Here is a 26,838-nt window from a genome sequence, read left to right on the forward strand (position 1 = left end):
TCAACTCTGGGCCTGGGTGCTGTCCCTAAGCTCTTCAGCTCAACACAAGCCCTCTACCACTTGAGTCATAGCACTACTTCCAGTTTTCTGGTGGTTAATTGGAGATAAGAGTATCATGGACTTTCCTGCCCAGGCTGGTTTTGAACCACAATCCTCAGATCTCAGCCCCTTGAGTAGCTAGGATTACAGGCCTGAGCCACATCGTCTGGCTGGTGACAGATTTTTATAAAGTTCAGGGAGGAAGAAATAATTTCTCCTATTCTTATCCCTATGTCTGATGGAATTTCCAAGAATATTAACAGAAGTATAAATTGGATAGCCCTCTTGGTTGGTGTTTGTTTGTTTTTTGTTTTATTTTGTTTTCTTTTTGCCAGTCCTAAGTCTTGAATTCAGGACCTGGGCACTGTCCCTCAGCCTTTTTGTGCTCAAGGCTAGTGCTTTACCACTTGAGCCACAGTGCCACTTCTGGTTTCTGAGTAGTTTATTGAAGATAAGGGTCTCACAGATTTTCCTGCGTGGGCTGGCTTTGAACTGTAATCCTCAGATCTCCTGAGTAGCTAGGATTACAGATGTGAACCACTGGTGCCTGGCACCCTTTTTTTTTTTTTTAAGAGGTTATAAATGTCCATATATAAGGAAAAACATCTGGGACTTTTTTTTTTTCATTTTCTGTAGCTATATAGATGATGATAGAAAGGCTAGGGTATAAGTTTCTATTCAGTTAGAAGACAGACCAGCATGGATTTTAGCTTCAAGTAACCATGCTTAGGAGCCATTTATTTTCAAACTGTCAGAAGGACTGACACAAGAGACTCTATTTGGAATTTGGTAAGTTCCTCTCTGATCTTAAGAATTTTTTCTGGAATTGTCTACCTCTGAACAATTTTCTTTTTCTGAAGATATGCACTGATTCCTACATTGGAGTGGGGAGTAACAGACTGATTAGGTGAGAGTCAGTGTCAATAAGACCTCTTTTGGCCAAACATAAGCAACATAGAGAGAGGTATAGAAAAAGTGACACTTAGGCTTGGATTACTTGGAACCCATTTTTAAGTTTAATTTTGTTCATTTTGTATTTGATGTCCTAACATCTCAGGTTGTTATTGTTGGAAGTTGTACTTCTGCAGAATGTTAATAGACAGCAGTTACAAAGTTTTATAAGGAAAATACAAAACAAAACCAAAAAAGCAAATATTTAAACTCAAATTCATTTGAGAAATAAGTCCTTATAAGAGCCCAATTGCAAATGTTTCAGAAAAGGTTTAAAACTGAGCTAGGTGTTGGTGGCTCACAACTATAATCCTAGCTACTCAGAAGGCTGATATCTGAGGATCAGGGTTCAAAGCCAGCCTAAGCTGGAAAGTCTGTAAGACTCTTATCTCCATTTAGCCATTAGGTAAGCCAGAAGTGGAGCTGTGCTCAAGTGGTAGACTGCTATCCTTGAGCAAAAAAGTTAAAGGATAACACTCAGGCCCTGAGTTTTAAGCTCCAGGACTGGCTCAGAAAACAACAAAAAAACACCACAGCCAGGTACCAGTCATACCTGTAATACTAGTGACTCAGGAGGCTGAGATCTAGCACTGTTGGAGGTGGGCAAAAAAGTCCAAAGTCATGAGGCTCTTGTCTTTAATTAATCACACACAAAAAAGCAGGAAGTAGAGCTGTGACTCAAGAGGTAGAGAACTAACCTTGAACAAGCAAAGCTGAGGAACAGCACCCCGGCCCTGATTTAAAGCCCTAGGACTTGCACAAAACAAAAAAACAGAGACACCCAAACTGATTACAAATGATTTAGAATAAGTGTGGTTAAAATTTAGAAAAAACAGTTTAACAGTTTCTAAACAGTCTAGTTATTTTATTTGTCTATAGAATTTTAGGGTAAAAATTATGTGACCAAGCCGGGTGCCAGTGGCTCACACCTGCAATCCTAGCCACTCAGAAGGCTGAGATCTGAGGATTGTGGCTCAAAGCTAGCGTGGGCAAGAAAAGCTGTGAACTTCTTATTGCCAGACCACCAGAAAACCGGAAGTGGCACTGTGGCTCAAGTGGTAGAGTGCTAGCCTTGAGATGAAGAGCTGAGGGACAGTGCCTAGGCCCAAAGTTCAAGCCCCACGACTGACAATAATAATAATAATTATAATAATAATAAATTAAAAAAACAAAAACTATGTTACCACTATCGAGCTTTAAAGCTTGCTATTTATACAGGCAGTCATCTTTGTCATCTTTTCTTTTTTTTCTTTATTGAGATTAAGTGATTACATAAATTTCACAAAATTCATACTTTTGTGGGCTAGTGATACTTAGTTAAAGTTACAAATACATGAGGCACATTGTCATTGTCTGTAAACCTTATAGTCTCTACAAACTTTGACACTACAGCTATTTTTTCCAAATCAGGTGATAATGTACATTTCTTTTCCTTTTGCTTCGTGTAAGCTATTCCCTCTTTCTCTCTTATTCCCTCCCTCCCATTGCTGCGGTTGAGTTGCTTAGTTTACTTTCATCAATGTCCAGTGCAGTTGATGGGCCCCTCTGCTGTATTTTTTCCTCTGTTTTCCTCTGATTCTGTGCCCTTCTATCTTCCCTCAAATATGCACATGTATATTCAGTATATGAGGTCAAGGACGTGGAGTCATCTAGAAATGATATGACAAATTAAGAAGAGGTCCTTCCTTCCTTCCTTGCTTGCTTCCTTGCTTGCTTCCTTGCTTGCTTCCTTCCTTCCTTCCTTCCTTTCTTTTCTTTTCTTTTCTTTTCTTTCCTTCCTTCTTTCTGTCGGTCATGAGGCTTGGATCTGGTCCTGTGTGCTGTCCCTGAGCTCTTCAGCTCAAGGCTAGCGCTCTAACACTTGAGCCATGGGGCTACTTCTGGCTTTCTGAGTGATTTATTGGAGATAAGAGTCTCATGGACTTTTGTGCCCAGGCTGGCTTTGAACCGAGATCCTCAGATCTCAGCCTCCTGAGTAGCTAGGATTACAGGCATGAACCACTGCCCTGCTCTTTTGTTTCTTGAGTCCTGTTTACTTTGTCATATCTCCTTGCATTTAGAGTTTTAACATCCACGAATCAGGGAGATCATCTTTGTCATCTTTTCAAGCCCAAGGTTATACAGATTTTCTCCTGTGTTTCCTTCTAGAAATTTTATGGTTATATTTATAGTCTCTGATCCATTTTAAGTTTCCTTTTATATGTCCCTGAGCTTTCTTGCTTAAGGCTAGTACTCTACTACTTTGAGCCACAGCTCGACTTCTGTTTTCTGGTGGTTAATTGGGAATGAGTCTCTTAGACTTTCCTGCCTGAGCAGGCTTCAAGCTGTTATCCTCAGATCTCAGCCTCCTGAATAGCTAGGATTACAGGAATGAGCCACTGGGGCCCAGCTCGTTTTGACTATTTTAACCTTTGCATTTCCATATAAAATTCACATTTTTTTCTTTTTTCTGTGTTGAGGATTGAAGTTAGGGCATTAACCATGCTAGGTAGACCCTTTACCACTAAGCTACATTTCCATATGAATTTTAGAATCATATTTTTCAATTAAAAAATAAAGTCTTGCAGGGCACCAGTGGCCCACGCCTATAATCCTAGCTACTCAGGAGGCTGAGATCTGAGAATTGCTGTTTGAAGCCAGCCTAGGCAGGAAAGTCCCTGAGACACTCCAGTCAACCACTAGAAAACTGGAAGTGGCGCTGTGGCTCAAGGTAGTAGAGTGGTAGCCTTCAGTGAAAATGCTCAGGGGCAGCACCCAGGTTGAGTTTAAGCTCCATGACCATCCACCAAAAAAAAAAAAAAAAGAAAAGAAAGTTCTTCTATATTTCTGTGGTAATCTAGGTTTTTGTTGTTGTCATTTTTTTTTCTATTTCTGGGGCTTGCACTCAGGGCCTGGGCTCTGTCCTTGAGTGTCCTTTCCTCAAGGCTAGCACTCTACCACTTGAGCCACAGGACCACTTCCGGCTTTTTCTGTTTGTTTTTTTTTAAGGAAAAAAACATTTTTATTATCAAATAAACATAAATCAGAATGCATCACAGGCAACCACTAAGAGATTGAAAAGACAGAAAGGAATCCTGCTCCTTTGTTCCAACAAACAGAAACAATCCATACACGCATGTTTTCTAGATAATGGCTTTTCCTTGGAGAGACAAAGTTCTCAGAGTTTGATGAGAACCATTTGTTTCAACTATGAGAGCACTGTGAACTTTCCAATGGTGGGCTCTTCCTCTCCCATGGGAACTAGAAGATGAGGAAGATATCCCTAGATGGCTACCAAACAAAAAAGATAGCACCTAAGACTTAGCTGAGACTAACAGATGCCAATTACCATGGTAAGATTTCCAAACATCTGAAGAGTCAGAGAAATGCATTTCTTAAAAGGAGGAAAAAAGATAACCGGCTTTTTCTGTTTATGTGGTATTAAGGAATTGAACCCAGGGATTCATGCATGCTAGGCAAGCACTCTTAACACTAAGCCACATTCCCAGTCTGGTGTTCTTTGTTGTTATTTTTTATAATCCTCAAAAAAAACAATGCTTTTATATAAAAGGTCTTGTATTAGACAGGAATTTAAACATACACAGTTCTCTTAAACTATACTTCCTTTCATTAATATACTTAATATTGAATTTTATCAAATTAAATTTTTTGCATGCACTGGGGCTCAAACTCAAGACCTGAGTGCTGTCCATGAGCTTTATCACTCAGGGCTAGTGCTCTACCAGTTGAGCCACAGCTCCACATCCAGTTTTTTAGTGGCTAATCAAGGCAAGAGTTTCACAGACTTTCTTGTCTGGGCTGGCTTCAAACCTTGGTTCTCAAATCTCAGCTTCCTGAGCAGCTAGGGTTATAGCCTTAAGCCACTGGCACCTGGCTTATCAAATGAATTTTAACTTTAGCTTTTGAAGCTTTTGTTGCTTTAACAACTAACGTGTTAGTAATTACATTAGTGATTCTAGAGTGCGCATTTCACCACATTTTTCTACGCTAAAATTAATATATTTCATAAATAGTGTGTTCTTTATAATCTCTCTTCCCCAAACAGCTGGTGCAGCAATGTCAGTGTCTTTGCCCATAACAATAAAAGCACCAGTATCAAACTTTTTTCCCCCAGTACTGGGGATTGAACCCAGAGACTTACATGTGCTAGATAAATGCTGTACCACTGAGCTACATTTGTAGCCCATGTTTTATTTCCTGATTTTTGCAGTACCAGAGTTTGAACTCTGTGTTACTAGACAGGTGCTCTACTTTTAGGCTATTCTCTGGGTTACTAGCAGGTTAGACAGGTGCTCTACCTTTGAGCTACTCCTTTAATTCTTTTTATGTATTTTTTTTTTTTTGTCTGTTGAACTCTGGGCTTGAACTCTGGGCCTGGGTGCTGTCCCTCAGCTCTTCAGCTAAAGGCAGGCACTCTACCACTTGAGCCACAGTGCCACTTCTGGTTTTCTGGTGGTTGAATCGAGATAAGAGTCTCACGGACATTCCTGCCCAGGGTTGGCTTTAAACTGCAGTCCTCATATCTCAGCCTCCTGAGTAGCTAGGATTACAGGCATGAGCCACCAGCACTCCAGCTGTGGTGTTTTGGTTTTTGTTGTTGTTGTTTATTTTTTCCTGGGATTTAAATTCTGGGCCTAGGTGCTGTCCATGAGTTTCTTTTGCTCAAGGTGAGTGCTCTGCCACTTGAGCCACAATGCAACTTCTGGCTTTTTTTTTTTGAATAGTTTATTGGAGATAAGAGTCACAAAGAGTTTGCTGCCTAGGATGGCTTTGAACCATGATCCTCAGATCTCAGCCTCCTGAGTAGCTAGGAGCCACCAGTGCCAAGTTATACTGTTATTTTTGAGATAGGGCCTTTCTTTTTGCCCAGTCACATGCTAGGACAAGGATCCTTATATTTTATACTTTCTACCATAGCTGAGATGACAGGCATGTGCCACTATACCCAGTTTTTTTTTTGTTAAGATGGAATCTCACAAATTCTTTTTCTTTGGAACCATGATCTCAATTTCTCACAAAGGGTTGGATGATAGAAATGTGATAATATCCCAAGCTACCAGTTGAGAAGGGGTCTTATAAACTTTTTCTTGGGCTGGCCTCAAATTGTAATCTTCCTAATCTCAGCCTCAAGCAACTAGAAATAAGAGTGAGCCTCTGTGTCTAACTGAATAAGGAGAATTTCATTGTTGCAGCCTTTGATTTTTAAAGACAGAATCTTGTTACATAGCTTGAACTTGCTTTGAAGCTCAGGCTAGCCTCAAACTTGGATCTTCCTATGTATTCTTCCTTAGTGCTGGGATTATTGGTATGAACTACAACACCTGGTGCTCTAAATTTGGAAAGTAAATGTTTCCACTTAGAGACATTGGGGGAACACTCTTTTATCCATTGAAATCTAATGGCCATGGGAAAGAGTTTTGGATGGAAGAGGGCAGATTTCAGCCTTATTTTACAACACATCTATACCTCTGCCAATTAGAATTTTTTAATATAGTTGCATAAACCATTGTAAGATCCTAGTTTTTATGTAAATATTACACCTGTTGCCACCTATGTTTTTTTTTCTTTTAGAGAGAGATAAAATGGACATTAGTAGCTGAGTAAAAGTGATTCTAAGAAATCACTGAAAATGAAGTGATAAGTTAATAGATGTATTTGGGTTTTTTTAATATGTGTATAAGAGTTTCATACAATAAAACTTTTTTAAACTTAAGAGTCTTTCAAAAAGTATGAAATAAAACTCCAAATAATAAGAAAGCAAATACCATTGTTCCTCATTGTTTTTCTTTCTTAGTTGCACATAATAGTGCATTTTAGTTTTTATGCAACATAGCACTTTTTACTATACAGTGCTAGATTTTGTTCACTAAGATTTTATTTAGAATTTTTTTATATGTTTCTGACAGTTTTAAGACAGATTTTGTTTCTATTCAGGTATGGTGAAACCAACAGATGCGGAGAAGATTGCCATTGAAAAAATAGTTTTTTACTCACAATTCTCAAGAAGAAGGGTCATGTTATATACCACAAAGACCCACACAAAACAACACCAAGGTTGGTAGTAGAGAGAGAGGGGAAAGAAACTTCATTGTGGGTTTTAAGAGAAAGAATACTCCGTAAGTAGGTTTAGGAATGATTAGTCTGAACAATTTATTTGGTCTTTGGGTATACTGACTGGTTCCTGGCCCTAGGATTATAGGTCTGGAGAACAAGTGTTCCAGAGGATGATAGTCTAATAAAGAAGGTAGTTGAGCAGCCTGGTATTTGAATTTGTTTTAGAAAAGGAGTTATTTCACAAGAATGCTATCTCTAGAATTGGTTAATCCAGTTCCTTCCCTGGTCAGCAAGGCTGAAGGTATCAGAGGATCAAATAAAAAAAAAAAAACAACTAGAAAAACAGAGTTAATATAGTAAAGTTAGCTGTAGGTTTTCTTTCTTACTCTATCAATTTTGTGTCTAGATAAGTTATTCTCATACCATCAGTTGAGATAAATCCTCTTTATACCATAAAAGCATATGTAGTGTTGTAAATTTTTGTAGTGTCTTCACTTGTTGTTTTTTTTTTCTTTTTTGGGGGGGGTCCGGTCGTGGGGCCTGAACTCCCGGCCTGGGCGCTGTCCCTGAGCTCTTCAGCTCAAGGCTAGCGCTCTACCACTTGAGCCACAGTGCCACTTCCGGCTTTTTTCTTTTTGCTTATGTGGTGCTGAGGAATCGAACCCAGGGCCTCATGCATGCAAGGCAAGCACTCTACCACTGAGCCACCTTCCCAGCCCTTCACTTGTTATTTTTTGTGGTAGATTTTATTCAACTTATATATATATATATGTATATGCCTATTCAGGCAGTATGACTTAGTTTTTTAGAGAATAGTTTGTTTGTTTGTTTGTTTGTTTGTTGGTCATGGAGCTTGAACTCTGGGCCTGAGCATTGTCCCTGAGTTCTTCAGTTTAAGGCGACTGTTCTACCACTTGAGACACAGCGCCACTTCCAGTTTTCTGGTAGTTTATTGGAGATAAGAGTCTCATGGACTTTCCTGCCTGGGTTGGCTTTGAATTGCAGTCCTCAGAGTTCAGTCTCCTGAGTATCTAGGATTACAGGTGTGAGCCACCAGCGTCCAGTTTAGAGAATAGTTTGTAGAACTTTGTTCGTGATAACCTTGTTATATCTACTTTTGTAGTTAGTCCCTTTTATTCAAGTACTTATTTGTGCTCTTCTTTTCACAATCTTGCACAAGTGTTACTGCTATATCTACATGCAGACATTTCCACTACCCTGAAATTTGACATTCCCTAACTGCTTTTTCTATGTATGGATTTACTAATTTTAAATATTTTATATAAATTGAATGATATGTGGCCTTTGTGTCTAGCTCCTATCACTTAGCATGTTTTTGAGTCTCATCCATGTTGTTGCATGTATCAATAATTTATTTCTTTTTATAGCTAAATAATATTCCATTGTATGGATAACAAATCAATTTATTTATTTTTCAGCACTGGAGATTGAACCCTCTACTGCAAGTCCTCTACTACTAGGTAAACCCCCAACTCTGTTCTCATGATTAATGTAGCTTTTTTTTTTTTTTGCTAGTCCTGGGGCTTAAACTCAGGGCTTGGGCACTGTTCCTGAGATTCTTTTACTCAAGGGTAGCTCTACCAATTGAGCCACAGTGCCACTTCTGTCTTTTTCTATTTTTGTGGTATTGAGGAATCAAACCCAGGGCTACATGCATGCTAGGCAAAGCACTCTATCACTAAGTCACATTTCCAGGACTGTAGTTTTATTGTAAGTTTTGAAATATGGAAGTATGAGTTCTCTACCTCTTTTGGATTATTTGATTGTTCTGAGTTTGTTGGAATTCCATATGAATTTTAGGATTGGCTTTTTTATTATACAGAAGGCCATGGGATTATGATAGGGATGGCATTCGATACATACCTTAATTTTAGTAGTGTCATTACCATAAAACTGTCTTACAGTATCTGAGCACAGTATATCTTCCCATTTATTTCAGTTGTCTTTTTTTTTTGGGTTGGTTGTAAGGCTTGAACTCAGTGCTTGGGCATTGTCCCTGAACTCTTGTTCAAGGCTAGCACTCTGCCACTTTGAGCCACAGCGCAACTTTCAGTTCTCTGGTGGTTAATTGGAGATAAGAATCTCACAGACTTTCCTGCCCGGGCTGGTTTTAAACTGAGATCCTCAGATTTTAGCCTCCTGAGTAGCTAGGATTACAGATGTGAGCCACCAGTACCCAGCTGTTAAGTCTTTTTACTTTATAGAAGTATACAAGTATTTTACTTCCATGTTGAAATTTATTTCTAAGTATTTTAGTCTTGCTAATGATTTCTATTAGCTTTTACTCTTTTTGATGGGGGGAGGGTGCATGGAAATTGGTTGGTAATCTTTGATTTTGTTAAATCCTGTCTCAGAGCCCAACCATCAAATAAATTTTTTGGTTTTAGGTCAGCTTCATTTTCTACAGTAACTAATCTGCCATATTGCCATTAGTAGAAGTTTTTTAAATTTTATTTATTTGTATTTATTTTTATTTTTCTTAGGAAAATTTTTTACTCTCAAGTGTTACATATGTATGTAGATAAATATAATATAGATAAATGTATAAATGTATAGCATAGATGTATAGCATATACAACATATAACATAGATACGGTATATCGTCTCTCTGTCATTTATCTATCTATCTAAATTCAACAAAAAGACCAGAGTTACAAAACAAAATTGCCCTAAAAGTTAAATAACTACAGATTACTGGGCCCAAGTCATTCAGAGATATATATGTTTTTTTTCCCCAAGCTTTTCAAGTGAAATATTAAGTGTTAGAAATATACATTAATCATATGAATTATATGTAATAGTTCCTCCTTATCCTCAGCTTTACATTTTGTGGTTTCAGTTACCTATAGTCAACCATAGTCTGAAATATGAAAGAAAAAAACTCAAGAAATAATTTGAGTCATAGATAATTTTATGAAAAAATATTGTCATAATTCTATTTTTTTTTTGTTTGGTGATGGGGCTTGAACTCAGGACCTGGGCACTGTCCTTGAGCTTTTTTGCTCAAGGCTAGTGCTATACCACTTTGAATCACAGCATTACTTCCATTTTTCTGGTAATGAATTGGAGATGAGAGTCTCATGGACTTTCCTGCCTGGGCAGCCTTTGAACTGTAATCCTGAGATCTCATTCTCCTGAATAGCTAGGATTAACAGGCATGAGCCACTGGTGCCTGGCTCTTAATTCTATTTTATTATTAATCATCATTGTTAATCTCTTATTATAGCTATCTCAATCCTTGAACTTTTTTCCTTACTAGTCAAGAGTTGTTAATGAACAAAAACATTGTAGTGGGGTGTTGGTGGCTCACACATGTCATCCTATGCTCATAAGGCTGAGATCTGAGGACTAAGGTTTGGAGCCAGCAGACAACTCCAAGAGACTCTATCTCCAGTTAACCAGCAATAAATCAGAAGCGGAGGTATGGTTCAAGTGCCTGTCTCCTGTGAAAAAGTTAAGCAAGGCCCTGAGTTCAAGCATTTCCCCCCCAATATATAGCCTTTATTTGCATTAAATTATTGTATGGTGAGTAATTTAGAATTATTTGAATGTGTGTAATCACATAAATGCAAATTTTTAAAAATCCACTTTTTTTTTTTGTCGGTTGTGGGGCTTGAACTCTGGGCTTGGGCACTGTCCCTGTGCTTTTCAGCTCAAGGCGAGCACTGTACTTGAGCTTGAGCCACAGCGCCACTTCCGGTTTTCAGGAAAGACTTTCCTGCCCGGGCTGGCTTTGAACCACGATCCTCAGATCTCAGCCTCCTGAGTAGCTAGGATTACAGGTGTGAGCCATCGGCGCCCGGAAAAATCCACATTTTTATTAGCATATATTATTAGTTGTATAAGGAGGTTTCATTGTAATATTTTATCCAAGCATACAATGTTCCCTGATTAAATTTGCCTCTAATACCACTCCTCATCCTCTTTCCCCACTTCTTAAAACAGTTTCAACAGGTTGCATTATATTTTGACCATATTAACCCTCCTTTACCCTTTCCATTTGTTTTCCTCTCTCCCACTGGTAAAACCTCCTATTTTAGATTTCTGTAATTCATTACTTTAGTGTATATTATATGAAGAAATTTTATTGTGGTATTTCAGATGAAGTCCCTCTATTGCTCTGTCCTCGTTCTCCCTATGCATCTTCATACATAGCCACAGATATTTTTGATATTATTCAACCCCCGTAATTCTCCTTCCTTCTCCCTCAACCTTTTCACTCCCTTAAGCAAGTCCACAGTTATGAATATGTTTGGTGTGCGTGTGTTTGTCTAGTGTATACATATATACTTTGTCCTTCTGAACCAGGTTTACTTCACTTAACATGGTCATCTCCACTTCTACCTATTTTCCTGAAAATGATATTATTTGTTCTTTATGGCTGAATAAAACTCTACTGTGTATGTATGTATATATACGCATAGTGTATACATTATATCTATTTTCCTGAAAATGACGATTTTGTTCTTTATGGCTGAATAAAACTCCAATGTGTATGTATACATACACATGGTATATATACATTATATGTATATAACACATACCCATTTATCATCTTTAGAGCATCTAGATTGCTTCCATAACTGGCTATTTTGAATAGTGCTTTCTTAATTTAATAATAAATGGGTTTATAGGTGTCTCTTTTATATCTTGACTTATAGTTCTTCTGATATATGCCCAAGAATGGATCATATGGTAGTTCTATTCTGTTTTTAATTTTGTTTTTCATTTCTTTTTGTGTGTATATGTGTGTGTGTTGGTCCTGGGGCTTGAATTCAGGGCTTGAGCTCTTATGTTCCAGTCTAGCACCCTACCACTTGAGCCACAGCTCCACTTTTGGCTCTTTGGTGGTTAATTGAAGGTAAGTATCTCAAAGACTTTCTTGCCTGGGCTGGCTTCAAACCTGGATCTTCAAATAACAGCCTCCTGAGCAGCTAGAATTACAGGCATGAGCCAACAGTGTCTGGCTTGTTTTTAGTTGTTTTTTTAGTAACCTCATATGTTTTCCGTAGTTATTTTACTAACATTTCTATCAGTAGTATTTAAAGATATCCACCCTCTTTCCTTGTCCCACAGGCATCTTTACCAGCATTTGTTGTGTATGTTCTTGATGCTAACCATTATAACTGGAATGAGATGAATGAAATCTTATCTTTTGATTTTCATTTCCTTTTGTCCAGGGATGCAAGCCTTTATTCACATATTTATTGGCCTCACAGAAGCAATTTTAATGAGCCAATATAGGAATGTATGATAGAATGAGACAGCTACACAATCCTAATCTTTTATCTGCTTTGAATGTACTATAGTTCCTTTGCAACATTAATAAAAATATTAATTTTCTTATCTTTTCATGCCATAAGTTTAATTAGTAAATTAAGTTTAATTAGTAAATAATTTTACCATAAGTTGTTTAAGGTTCTATAGTAGAGAAGATAAATTATTCGTTTAGGAAAACATTCAGTAAAAATGTTAGATGCTTTAGTTGATCAGATATTTAAACTCTTTCAGTCATTAGCTAATAGGAGAAAATGGAATTGTGTATGAAGCCAGCATGGAGTAGTGTAATAGTTCATTAAGAGTCAGAGGTAATGATGGTGAAGAGTCAAAAACAGAAACTCAGGAATTTGAGGTAGGGATTCAGATGGGAACATTTTCCATTCTCAGCCAAAACAGCATATATTTAACCAATTTTCATATTTGAAGACTAGTTATTCAATGATTCAAGAATTTTGATAATGTTGGGTGTGGTGGCACATGCCTGTTTTCTCTGCACTCTTGAGCCTGAGGCAGGAAGATCATGAGTTCAAGGCCAGACTCTCTCAAAAATTAAAAGAATTTTTGGTGAGGTGCCAATGGCTCACGCCTCTAACACAAACTACTTAGGGACCTGGAAAGTAATACTTATATGCATTAAAATTTATATGCAAAGAAAATCTATGTTGAAATGTACTTCATCATTTCAGGATGTACTCTGTTATACAACTTTATCTTAATAAAATTGAGATGATAAAATATGAAATAAATAATTTCACCCTGGCACTGGTGGCTTGGACATGCAATCCTTGCTGCTTGGGAAACTGAGAATTGGAAGATCACAGTTCAAAGCTGGCCCAGGCAATAAAGTTCTCAGGATTCCCACTCAACTCATATCTGGACAGCAACCATCAGTCATCCCAAACTGGGAGGCTGAGATTAAGATTATGCCAGGCCAGCCTAGGCATAAAAAGTCTATAAGACTCATCTCTAGAAAAAGCTGAATGTAGGGGTGTGTCTATAATCCAAGCTACCGTGGAAAGCATAAATTTAAGCGTATTGTGTCTTTAGATTCATGCCCAGAAGGGAAGCAAGACCCTATCTTAAAAAAATAACCAGTGAAAAACAAGATCCAGAGGTGTGGCTCAGCAGTATATCAGCTTGACAAGTTTCAGGCACTGAATTCAATCCTCAGTACTGCTCCTACCTCCACATCAATAATTTCACCTAACAAATGCTTTGAATAGGCTGGTATGTAGCTTAGTGGTAAAGTGTTTGTCTGGCGTGCACAAAGCCCTGGGTTCAAATTCTAGCATGGAAAAAAAATTCATATACTTTGTATGAATTGATGACTCTTCCAGAAGTAAAATGAGCAATTAACTAGAAAATAAATATGTCCCTGTTTTATTATATATAGCCTTTTTAAAAAATAGTGACTGCATATTATAAAGAGACTGAGTAATTTTTTTTCTTTTCCAAAAGCGTCTAACCTGTATGGAATCTGAGGCTTCTTCCTTTGAACAAAATGATTCTCCTACAGTTGTGCCTATTACTACTCCTGAAGCAAATGATTCACTCATATCACAGAATATACCAAGGCCCCTGACTCAGACAATTGCTCAGACTGCTGAGCAATTCCATCTAGTGGACCAAAATGGACAACCTATTCAATATGAACTTCAATCACTGGAAGATTCTAATACACAAATGGTGGGCATATTTTTATAAATGACCCTTATGCTACTTAGCAAAACGTGTCAGTCTTACTAGTTGAACTTTCTCTCTTGACACTATTGACCTATATTGTGTTGGCAGTGCTGTTCATTTTTATATAATGATTTAAGACTATTTCCTTTTAGGATTACAAATAGTAATTCTTCTTAGTCACTTATGTCTAAGCACACTGGTGCTTTGAAATAAATTGGAAACGTAATAAAATCTGTAACTAGTGCTGAAGTGCCAATGTTTACATGTAACTTACATATTTTAATATATATTTGGTTATATTCTTAATATATATATATATTTGTTTCAACTTAAGGTTATTTATCAACTATATGCTAGTAATGTCTATTAAAAAGAAAACATGGTGATAACATGGACATATAGGGAATTAAGTAAACCTTTTGTGATTTTTGTGGGGGGTGGGGGGGCTTGAACTTACGGCCTGGGCACTGTCCCTGAGCTTTTTCTCTCAAGGCTAGCACTAACTTTGAGCCATAGCTCTATTTCTGCTTTTTCCGGTGATTAATTGAAGATAAGAGTCTCACAACTTTTCTGTCTCGAGTGGCTTTGAACAGTGATCTTCAGACCTCAGCCTCCTGATTAGCTAGGATTATAGGTGTGAGCCACCAGCGCCCAGGCCCCTTCCATGATCCTAATAGGTAGATAAAGATGCGTCTCCTGTAAAAATAACAATATAACAAGGTGAAACAGAAAAGAATGCAAATTTAAACTGTTAGCTAAGAGTATTTTCAGGCCAGTTTGTTATGCAGTGACCTTGTCTCAAAAACAAAATAAAGTCAATATTAACTCTTGCATCTCAGATCCAGAAGGTTTTTTGTGTTTTAGTTTTGCCTTATTATTTTTGGTTAAGTAATACTGAATATTAGGAGGCATTGCAGAGAAGTAGTTAAGAGAAGTCAGATTGCTTGATTAATTTGAACTCATAGTATTAAATAATTCTGTGTAACCTTGCGTGAATTTTATAGGCTCTACAACAGTTTCCTTATTTATAAAATTCATATCCTTCATATATATGTGGTGAGGATTAAATCAGGTAAGGAATACATCCTAAGTCTTGCTGCATAGTTACTTTCATCAGAATTGACCATTGTTTCTTTGTGCTGAAGAGGTAAGATGGCAAGATTTTTTTTTTTTCCAGTCCTGGGACTTGAACTCTGGGTCTGGGCACTTGTCCCTGAGCTCCTTTTGTGCAAGACTAGCACTCTCCCGCTTGAGCACAGCTCTTCTGTTTTTTTTTTCTTCTGTGATTAATTGGAGATAAGATCCTCAAGGGCTTCCTCCTTGGGCTGGCTTTGAACTGTGATCCTCAGATCTTGGACTCCTGAGTAGCTAGGATTACAGGCATGAGCCTCCAGTGCCCAGCTATGGCAAAATATTTTTATCTTAAGAAACTTGAAAAACATTAGGTGAAGGAAAAAAATTCCCACTTTTACTTTTAGTGGTAATAAACTTGTGTTATTTCTGTTTGATTAAATTCTATTTCAACATTTTCTTTATTTTTTCCTTTATTTTTTTTCAAATTTAAATTCTTATTTTTAAATGACCCTCTTAAAAGTTGGAATGCATGCTATCAAGCATCAGTAATCAGTTCATGTTTTACATACCAAGAAGCAAGTCTAGTAATACTGGTTTGAATGATAAAAGAGTTACTTCTTACTGGAAAAACAGCAGATTTTAAGCAGAATAATAAGAAAACTGAGTCAATAGGACATCACTATATTAGCATTAGTTTATAAAAAATAGAAAAAACTTATTTGCAACAACTGTATTGATTATATTTTCAAATGATAAACCTAAATTTGTTTAATCTTCAAGTGCCTTTTAAGTTGATATTTCCTAAATGTAAGATACTGGATTCAATTTTCAAGCTGAAAAATACTATAATAAGTTTACTATTTTCCCTTCGTTTTCAGACTCTCGGGACACTCTAGTATTCTTTAGGGACAAAGGCATATAATACAGATAATTAAGATTTTATTTAATTAGATATCTAACGTGGTGGTGGTGGTGGTGGTGGTGTGTGTGTATGTGTGTGTGTATGTGTGTGTGTATGTGTGTGTGTATGTGTGTGTATGTGTGTGTGTATGTGTGTGTGTGTTTTACTGGGGACCTAACTCAGGGCCCTGTACATACCAGGGAAAGTACTGTTCAACTAAACTACATCCCCAGCTCTATAAGTTACCTTTTTAAAAAACAACAATAAAAAAAGCAACCCTGGTCCTGGGGCTTGAACTCAGGGCCTGGGTACTGTCCCTGAGCCTCTTTATGCTCAAGGCTAGCACTCTACCACTTGAGCCACAGTGCCACTTCCATCCTTTTCTGAGTAATTTATTGGAGATAAGAGATTCAGGGACTTTTCTGCCCAGGCAGAAACTGTGATACTCAGATCTCAGCCTCCTGAATAGCTAGGATTACAGGCATGAGCCACGAGTGCCCAGCTACAAGTTACTTTTTTTTTTTTTTTTGTCGGTCGTGGGGCTTGAAATCTGGGCTTGGGCATTGTCCCTGTGTTCTTCAGCTCAAGGTGAGCACACTACCGCTTAAGCCACAGCGCCACTTCCAGTTTTCTAGTGGTTTGTTAGAGATAAAAGTCTCATGGACTTTCTGCCTGGGCTGGCTTTGAACCGCGATCCTCAGATCTCAGCTTCCTGAGTAGCTAGGATTACAGGCGTGAGCCACAGTGCCCAGCACAAGTTACCATTTTTAAACTAATGAAAATGATGAAAAATATGGGACAAATTATTGCCCTACAAATAGGTCAGATATGTGGACAATAGAGAGTATACAAAATGTAATTAAGTTCAAGCACAGCCTTTTTAAACTTCATGTATGGACTATAAAGATTAAGACTATAGCTGCTTAAGGTCATAGGCTATAGAGTCAAATTGCCTATTTTGAATCATAGCTTCATCATTCATAAGTTGTAAGACTTTAGAAAAGATTGTAAAGTGCTTCAATGTTTTGTCTATAAATTGGGGAAAATAATAATATGCATCATAAAGATAGATGTGAGTTTAAAATTTTAATTCATAATTCTGTTAAACCAGAATGACATGCATTTGTTTTTTTTTTAATCCATTCAAGATGATTGTTGCCAGCCCATCAGAAAATGGACAGGTGCTTCGAGTAATTCCATCTATTCAAACAGGAATGACCCATGTGATTATACCTCAAGAGCAGCTTGTTGATGTGAATAGTCCTCTGGGTGAGTCATAGTAGGATATAGAAGATTTAAGACTATTTTACAGAATAAAGTGATATTCTAGGTAAATCACTTTATAAAAATCAATGGTAAAATTGATGTCCTTAGGTAAGATTGTGAACTGAATAATTCAAAAAAGTTTCTTAGCCCAAATGAATTTAAAGTTCATTTTTCAACTCCTGTCTAGGTTAGCTGTCAATTTCATTTTGGAATTCTATGAAGCTGGTTGACCCCTGCTTCCTCCCAAATGACCAGTGAGCATAAAATAAATTCTTCTTAATTACAATAATAGTAATAACAAAAATAATAACAAGAATAAAGTGCTTAGCTACAGGACAAGTTTTTTACATTTGCATTTTATTGATATTTTTGCTAGACGTATGATTCATTACTTTTTTCAGTGATCACTTTTATCCTTTTATTCTTTTTCTCTTATCTTTGGTCCTTTAAATTTAGAAAGGAGAATCATGCTTGCTTGCTTTTTACTAGCTTTCTTTTCTTTAGCTACTTGATAATATCCATTAGTTCTCTTACTTTTGCTTCCCTTTTTATGTAATTAAATTTCCTTCCTAACATTGTAGGTATTCTGTTTTGCTGCTTTTTCATAGGCAATAGTTTAGGTAACATATTTATCTTTATGCTTTATTGTTTTTGTTAATAAAGTTAAGAAAATAGTAAAACATTGTAAGCAATACACAGTAAATAGCAAATAGTAAAATATTTGTAAACAAAAAAAATTAATTTTCTATTATATTTTCAAACTCTTTAATATAACAGTTATTTCTACCACTTTTTCTATCCTAGCTGTTCAAACTAAGTTCCAAAAAGTTAATTACAGTTAGTGTTACAATTTAGAAGTAAACAAGTTTATTGATGATAAACTCAATAAAACATTTTAAATTTTATTGTCTTTAATTTCAGAGTAGTTCTTTTTCTAGTATATATAAGCTCTAGATAGGTACATTATAATGGTGTTATTTAAGATTCTGATGTTGCTTGGTTCTTGTTCTTCTTGTTAAGATGTCTCTGAAGAGAAACCCAGTGATAACCTACCAACTGTAGATGATCTTGCAGACAATACCAGTAGTTACATTCTTCATCCACAAGCATCCCTCACATTGCCCAAAAAGTCAGTGACCAGGTGAGTTCATGAGAAAGATGAGTTCATCTTTTGCACCACCATGGAAATCTTTTCTAAAATGGTTACATCTAAAGCTAGCTGATTAAAGAGTTGAGATTAAAAAAGCATGAAACACCATCAGCAGAGCTGTATACTGGTAGCTCATGCCTGTAGTCCTAGCTTCTGAGGAAGCTGAGGTCTGAGGATCAAGGTTCAAAGCCAGCTTTGTCAAGAAAATCCTTAAAGGGGCTCGTAAAGTGGCTCAGTGGCAGAGTTCTTGCCTTGCATGCATGAGGCTCTGGGTTCCGTTCCTCAGCACCAAATAAGCATAAAAAGCCAGAAGTGGCACTGTGGCTCAAGTGGTAGAGCACTAGCTTTGAGCTGAAGAGCTGAGGGACAGTGCCCAGAGTTCAGGCCCCACAAACAACAATAAAAGAAAAGAAAAAAGCTTAGTGTATGATACACCTAGGACATTGAACACAAAAAGTAAAAATTTTTAAAAAGGCACTGGGAAGGTGGCTCAGTGGTAAAATGCTTGCCTTGCATGCATGAGGCCCTGGGTTCGATTCCTCAGCACCACATAAGCAGAAAAAGCCGGAAGTGGGGCTGTGGCTCAAGTGGTAGAGCGCTGGTCTACAACTGAAGAGCTTGGGGACAGCGCCCAGCCCCAGAGTTCAGGCCCCACAACAGACAAAAAAAAAAAAGAAAAAGAAAAAAAGAAAATCCTTAAGACTTTTATCTCCAATTAACTACCAAAAACTGAGAAATGGATTTCTGGCTCAGGTGGTAGATGTTAATAAAAAAAAGTTCAGAGCAGCACCCAAGTCCCAGGACAGACACACATACACACACACTCTCATCAAACATATATTTATTTTAATGCTATTTGGCAATAAGGAAGCTATTCTAGTAGCTATAAACCTCAGAAGTGCTACTCTTTCTCAGTGACATGTAACATCTTTTAAAACATACTTAAGTATCTAACTGTATTGTTACAATGAAGATGTGCCCATTCCTAAAATTTTAATGGTTTTGTCTTTTCTGTATTACACAGTTTTATTTTTACTTCAGGTACTGAGGATTAAACTCAGGTCCTTCTCTGACCATACCTTCAGCCCTGGTTTAATCTTTTTTGGGGAGGTACCAGTCTTGGGACTTGAACTCAGGGTCTGGGCACTGTCCCTGAGCTTTTTTTGCTTAAGACTAGCACTCTACCACTTAAGCCATAGTGCCATTCCAGCTTTTTCTGTTTTTATGGAACTGAGGAGTCGAACTTAGGGCTTTATGCATGCTAGGCATGCACTCTACCACTATGCCAATTCCCACCCCTATTAGTTCTTTTTTTTTTCTTCGTCAGTCATGGGGCTTGAACTCAGGGCCTTGAGCTCTGGGCCTGGGTGCTGTCCCTCAGCTCTTTAGCTCAAAGCTAGTGCTCTACCACTTGAGCCACAGCGCCACTTCCAGTTTTCTGGTGGTTATTGGAGATAAAGAGTCTCATGGACTTTTCTGCCCAGGCTGTCTTTGAACCACTGAGTATAGGATTACAGGTGTGAGCCACTGGCATCTGGCTCCTATTAGCTCATTTTTTGATAAATGTAAAATAATTATATAATGAGAAATATACTAAGTAAATTTCAGGAGATATAGAAAATATTTAAACTTGGGGAGACTACATATACCTGAAAGAACAAACTTACATCTGTGATTTAGTAGTTGATAAAATGCCACTGATTAAAGAAAATGACAATAAGGAAGGCACTTGTAGCTATTTACAACAAACAATCTCTGACAGTTGAGTGCTCTGTGTATGTGTATGAGTACATATATGTGTGTATAACTATATGTTTGTATATATTTCTCCCTATCCCAGAATGGTTGAAGAACCTTTGCTGGCTCCTCTTCAGCCACTTTCTTCTAATACACCTATATGGGCCTGCCGTCTTAGAAGCTGTGAGGTGAGTTAAAAGTGCTTCTCAGGAGATTGAGGTCTGAGGATTGCAGTTCAAAGACAGCCTAGGCAGAAAAGTCCATAAGACTCTTAGCTTCAATTAACCACCAGAAATCTGGAAGTGGAGCTGTGGCTCAGAGTGGTAGAGTGCTAGCTTTGAGCAAAAAGAGCTCAGGGATAGTGCCTAGGCCCTGAGTTCAAGCCAAAAAATAAAATACAATCCTTATCTCAATGCATTTAACTGGTTATACCTGATCCCAGAACTCCCATTTTAAAGTATAACTAGCTCTACCTTTCCTACTTTACATTAAATTACAGTAATCCCTGACATAGTTACATCTTTAAATATTGCTTTCATTGTCTTTTCTCACCAATAAGTTCAGTGTTATGTTTTCCACATTATTTAGCTAGTGTTCAAGGTATCCTGTCATCTGGTGTCCTATCTTGCCTTATTTTATTTTCCTCTTTTCTCACTCATCTTTCATTCTTGTTAACTTTGTCTTTCTACTTTTCACTATTCCAGTCTTTCTTTAGCTCTGCCTTCACTTATTTTAATTTCTATCACCTAGATGTTATTTCTTCTACTGACCATTGGGATCCTTCAAATCCCAATGTAAGTCATACATATCTTTTCTGTAAATTATCTAATGATTATTTTGACTTTTACCTATTTCTTTAAATCCTTTTGCTATTTATTATTATATTATTATTATCACTTAAGTTATTTGCTATCCTGAGTTATTCATTATTATTTACCAATCAGACCTTTTTTTTTTTTTTCTTATTTTGATCTTTGAGGCAGGATTTTCTTATATATAGCCCAGCCTGGCCTAGATCTTATAATTTTCCTGCCTCAGCCTCCTGAGTGCTGAGATCCTTGACAACAGATTTTTTTTTAGGGAAGGGCCATTCCTCCTTTGTATATAAATCATAGATGCTAATGAATGTTTATTAGAATGCTTTATTATCTTAAACATCTTAATTTGTGGGAAAGAAAAAATTTCCTCAATTTTAATTTTTTGGTAACACTTTTAACAATGTCTTACAATGTCACATCATTTGTTGTTGCATCTCTTAGGACATTTTCTTTCTTTTTTTGTTCTGATAGTTGGGTTTGAATTTAGGACTATACACTTTGTAGGCAGGCACTCTTCCAGAGAGCCACCACACCAGTCTCCTTTTGCTTTGGTTATTTTAGAGATAGGGTGTTGCTTTATGAACAGACTGGCTTAGACTGCAGTCTTCCTCTTTGTGTTTCCCCATGTTTCTTTGATGACAGGTACACACCATAATACCTAGCCATTGGCCTATCCCGTAGCTAAGAATGAGAGAAATGTGCTTTTTCATCTAGCTGTTAATTGAGATTGAATCTTATATTGGCTGGTTCCAAATATCAATTCCTAGTCTCCACCTCTTGAGTTGCTAGGGTTATAGGATTGAGCCCCTGAACCTGGCTCTTCTAAGTGATATGTTATATATGTATACATATATATGTACACGTGTGTTATGCATGTGTATATTAGACTTTTCGCCCATTATTTTGCTTATCATAAGATGATTTTTTCATTAGTTTCCTAAAGATACTGTTCTGATTGATAAGGCTTTTTTTTTTCTTTCTGTGTGCCAGTCCTGTGACTTGAACTCTGGTCCTGGACACTGTCCTTGAGCTTTTTTGCTCAAGCTTTTTAGTGCTCAACCATTTGAGCCACAACTTTACTTCTGGCTTTTTGGTGGTTAATTGAAGATAAGCATCCTGGGCAATACTTTCCTGCCCAGGGTGGCTTCAAACCTCAGGTATCAGTCCCCAGAGTAGTTGAGATTTATAGACATGAGCCACCTGCACCTGGCTAATGAGGCTTTTCAAAGTCATTATTATAAACTTCACAAAACATTCACAATCATGTGCTAAATCACTTTATTTTATAGCTAAGCTGCATTGTGTAGCTTACCTTGAAATCATACATTTTGTAAGAAAATGTTTAAAAGTGTCTAATAAACTAATTTATTCCAGTGAAGAATTCATTCTCCTCTTCCAAACTAAATCAGTTATAGAAAACTTTTTTGTTAATAGATTTTGTTTTAAAATATTATTTTTTAATTCTTTTTTCATTTCTAATTCTTAGTTAATGATTATCTGTTATAGGCCTTATTATATACTAACTCTAAATTTTTTCTTTATAACATTTGTTCATTTCCTTCTAAAAACTATAACAGTTAAGCTTTATATTCCTACTTTTATTTATAACAGATGTTCTAAAAAAGAAATATTTAGGTCGGAAGAAAATTTGAAATAAAAGCATTTTCGTTAATTTTGGAGGAAATTTTAGATAAAATTGGTTGGCATCAGATTTTTCTATTTTTATCATCACCAAAATACAGCCACAATATGTATTTTAAATATTTGGAAGAAGTTACTTTATAAATTATTTCTCTCACATAAGTTTATGATATGTTGTGATAATGAATTTGTTATTATATTCTTCTTTTTTAAATGTATTCTTCCAAGATAGAGTAGTTAATCTAAGGAGAATATAGAATCACTGTGCCAACATCTTTGTTCTTATTTCCTCCAAGGAGTTAATGGAGTTAATTCTAATTATTAGTGCATTTTATTGCAAATAATTATAATAATAATTGGAAATAAAAAAATTATCATCTTTGTGTGTGTGTGTGTGTGTATGTGTGTCTGTCTGTCTGTCTCCCTGTGTTTTGAAGTGTTAGATATCAAACCCAGGTCTTGCACATGCTAGGCAAGCATTCTGCCATGTGCCACATTCCCTGTTCTTTTCTTTTTTGTTGTTTGTTTTGAGACAGGGTGTTCTTAAATAGGTCAGGCTGACCTTGGAGTCACTATTAGAGACACTTCTTCTTCTGCCTCCACCTCCTGAGCACTGTGATTATAGGTGTGTGCCACCAAACCTGATGGATTTTCTTTTTTGATATAATAAAAGCTGTTCCTTTAGTATATTTCTGTGGCTGTGTGTAGATAACATTCAATTTATTTTCATAACTTATAACTTTTGTTTTAGAAACAATTTAAGACTACCTAAATACCTATGTAAAATACATTAACAAAGTAGGAATTAAAAATGGGGCTGAAGAGTCAAGAAACACAAGAATGGACAACTGAGTACCTGTGCCACACCTGTAATCCTAGCTATTTATTTTCTTTTTATTTTCTTCTTTTTTTTTTTTTTTGGTCAGCCGTGGGGCTTGAACTCTGGGCCTAAGCGCTGTCCCTCAGCTTTTCAGCTCAAGGCTAGCGCTCTACCACTTGAGCTACAGCACCACTATCTTAGCTATTCAGAAGGCTGACATCTGGAGAATAGTGGTTTGAAGGCACCCTGTAAGAAAAGTTTGCTATGCTCTACTGCCAAATTAACTAGAAAGAGGTGGGTTGGAAGCATTGCTCAAGTGGTAGAGCTTCTGTCTAGCAAGTTAACAAGCACAACACCTGAATTCAAACTCCAGTGTTAGAAAGAAAAGGAATAGAACCATTAAAGTTAAGGTAAATACATCTTAAATATTAATGTAATATGTATATTTAAACATAAACACATTTGTCTATAATCTAAGTACCTTCATTGTGAAAAGGAGAACCCTAGGTAGTTACTAAATTCTGTTGTGCCTATTAGGTAATTGAAATTAAACCAATTTCTTTTTTTTTTTATTATTTGTTGGTCGTGGGGCTTGAACTCTCGGCCTGGGCGCTGTCCCTCAGCTCTTCAGCTCAAGGCGAGCACTCTACCCTTGAGCTACAGCGCCACTTCCAGTTTTCTGGTGGTTTATTGGAGATAGGAGTCTCACAGTCTCTCCTGCCCGGGCTGGCTTTGAACCACAATCCTCAGATCTCAGCCTCCTGAGTAGCTAGGATTTCAGGCGTGAGCCACCAGCGCCCAGCTAAACCAATTTCTATAAGGTGAAAGCAAACAACCATTTTTTTTTCTTAAGGATAGACAGGCATTTCTGTCAGGGAAGGATTTTCATAAAAAGAATATTAATATTAATATAATGAGTAAATTTTCTGCAACATTTTCATAGGAGATAACATTCACAGTCAAATTTGAAATTACAGAGTTTCAAATAGACTTACGGAATCATATCAACCTCAGGTTTTAGAAGCCCCATATAAACCAGTACTTTGTAGCTAGGTTTATGCTGATCTTGATTTGATCCAGGAGTATAATTTTATTTTATATTTATTTATTTATTTAGCCAATCCTGGCTAACTCAGGGCTTCTTTTGCTGAGCTTCTTTTGCTCAAACCTTGCACTCTACCACTTGAGCCACAGTACCACTTCTGGCTTTTTCTGTTTATTTGGTACTGAGGAATCGAACCTGGAGCTTCATGCATGCTACACAAGCACTCAGCCACATACCCAGCCCTAGGAATAGAATTTTAAATATCTGGAAGAAGTTACTTTATAAATTATTTCTCTCACATAAGTTTATGATATGTTGTGATAATGAATTTGTTATTATATTCCCTCATCTATTTGATGATACTAGTTGAATTCAGAGGAGATCTATTGGTTGTATAGACCAGTGATCTAAGGAAATGAATGACATTCCCTTGTAAAAGCTGATAAGTCTTTCATCTTCGATGATAGTTTCATTCAATTTTTTGCGCAATGAAGCATATTTGCTTATGATTTTATTTTTTAATTACTATTTCATGCAGAAAATTGGTGATTCATACCGTGGCTACTGTGTCAGTGAGACTGAATTAGAAAGTATCCTAACATTTCACAAGCAGCAAACACAGAGTGTGTGGGGGACCCGCCAGTCTCCAAGTCCAGCCAAGCCTGCCACCCGCCTGATGTGGAAATCCCAGTATGTCCCATATGATGGAATCCCATTTGTCAATGCAGGTACTTCTAAAAAGAATTATTTTAAAAACAGCTATAGTTCATTATGAAAATGTAATTTTTAGTGAGATGATCATTTTTATTTTGGTAGGTTACAACTGAATGTTAATTGCTGAAAATGCCTATTTAAGAAGAAAACTTACAAGAAAGATAAATTACTTTGTTATAAAATTAATTTGTAATATGTTAGTGGACAAATGCTTTATGTATTTTGCCTATAAATAAAAAATAAAAATATTGAAATTCCATACAGATCTATTTAATAATATGAAAGGGCAATTTTCTTATTTTAAATATGCTTATACATTATGGCTCCTCCCCTCCAATCCAAATATTATTTTCTTTTCTCTTAATTTGTCTTAGAGGACAAATGTATTCCCATTTTGTGTATGCTATAATTGTGGGGATATTTTATAGACTTTATATACAGTTGGCGTTAATATATAGAATTCTAACATTAAGTTGCCAAGCATCAGATATGTTGCATGCAGTATCCCAGACACTGGGTTAGTGTTTACTATGGCATTAGAAATTCAAGCAATCCATTGAGATGTATTAGAGAACTAGTCAGACACTAACAAACCTAAAATGAGTGGTTTATTTCCACACACACGAGGGCATTAATGTAGCTGGAGTATTATCTGGACCTCTGAGGTTAATAAGAAGTTACTTAAGGCTGAGCATATAGCTTAGTAATATAGTACTTGCCCTAGATTCAATCAGTAAATGTGTGATACTTGATAATTTTCTTACCATAGATGATCCGTTTGGTAAATTTTGCAACAAAGCTTTAAATTTATGTGTTTATACATCTTTAATTAGACATACCAATGTTTTCTTTCCCTAAACTTGTAAAATTAACAGTATAGTCTTTGACATTGCCAACACTAAGGTTTTTTTAAAAATCTGCCTCAAGAAAACAGATACTTGAATTAATAGGAAAAATGGTTTTTGGTTCACAGGGAGTAGAGCTGTAGTAATGGAGTGTCAGTATGGGCCAAGGAGAAAAGGTTTCCAGTTAAAAAAAATTAGTGAGCAGGAAAACAGGTCTTGTCATCTCTACAAAGCCACTTGTCCAGCCAGGTAAACTTTATATTTGTTTTTCATTATTTCTGAATAACAAATATACTATTCTATTGTTTAAACAGTACAAAATATATAAGACAATTCCAAGTTTTCTGGCTCTCTTCTTCCTTGTCTTTGTGTGTGTGTGTGTGTGTGTGTGTGTGTGTGTGCGCGCGCGCGAGTGTATATGAGCACGTGTGCATGGGCACTAGTCCTAGGGCTTGAACTCAGGGCTTTTGCTCATGGCTCTAGTGTTCTACCACTTGAACCACTGCTGTACTTCAGATTCTGGTAGTTAATTGGAGAAGAGTGTCATGGGCTGGCTTCTAACGGCACTCTTCAGATCTCAGCCTCCTGAGTAGCTGGGATTGAAGGCATGAGTCATTGGCACCTCACTTTAACTCTTTTTCAAATAGGTTTCGTTATGCCTTTCATACATGAGTATAATGTATTTTTTTCTTTATTTTTTTTGCAATTTTTTTATTGTGATTAAGTGATTACATAAATTTCACAGCATTGTGAGATGGTGATACTTAGTTAAAGTCACAAACACATTCTTTTTTTTTTT

At 36.7% G+C, this 26,838-nt stretch overlaps 1 protein-coding gene across 7 annotated transcripts in view; it reads left to right on the forward strand.

Moving 5' to 3' along the window:
* Carf (calcium responsive transcription factor) overlaps positions 1-26,838 on the forward strand; it is a 68,179-nt gene that overhangs the window by 8,074 nt on the left and 33,267 nt on the right. For 4 of the 7 annotated variants that reach the window (XR_001174849.1, XM_013011183.1, XM_013011152.1 and 1 more), the window contains exons 3-10: positions 6,925-7,044; positions 8,484-8,525; positions 13,804-14,031; positions 17,152-17,272; positions 18,290-18,410; positions 20,260-20,344; positions 25,019-25,208; positions 26,168-26,288. Coding sequence is in view for 6 of the 7 variants with exons in the window: in XM_013011183.1 (XP_012866637.1) it covers positions 13,816-14,031; positions 17,152-17,272; positions 18,290-18,410; positions 20,260-20,344; positions 25,019-25,208; positions 26,168-26,288 (854 nt within the window). In the remaining variant the exon portion in view is untranslated. Of the gene's footprint in view, positions 1-6,924; positions 7,045-8,483; positions 8,526-13,803; positions 14,032-17,151; positions 17,273-17,456; positions 17,524-18,289; positions 18,411-20,259; positions 20,345-25,018; positions 25,209-26,167; positions 26,289-26,838 lie in introns of those variants that run through there. The other 3 variants (XM_013011165.1, XM_013011172.1, XM_013011191.1) reach the window with 3 other exon arrangements.

Source organism: Dipodomys ordii, unplaced genomic scaffold (assembly GCF_000151885.1).
Source record: "Dipodomys ordii isolate 6190 unplaced genomic scaffold, Dord_2.0 Scaffold1, whole genome shotgun sequence".
Lineage (NCBI taxonomy): Eukaryota > Metazoa > Chordata > Mammalia > Rodentia > Heteromyidae > Dipodomys > Dipodomys ordii.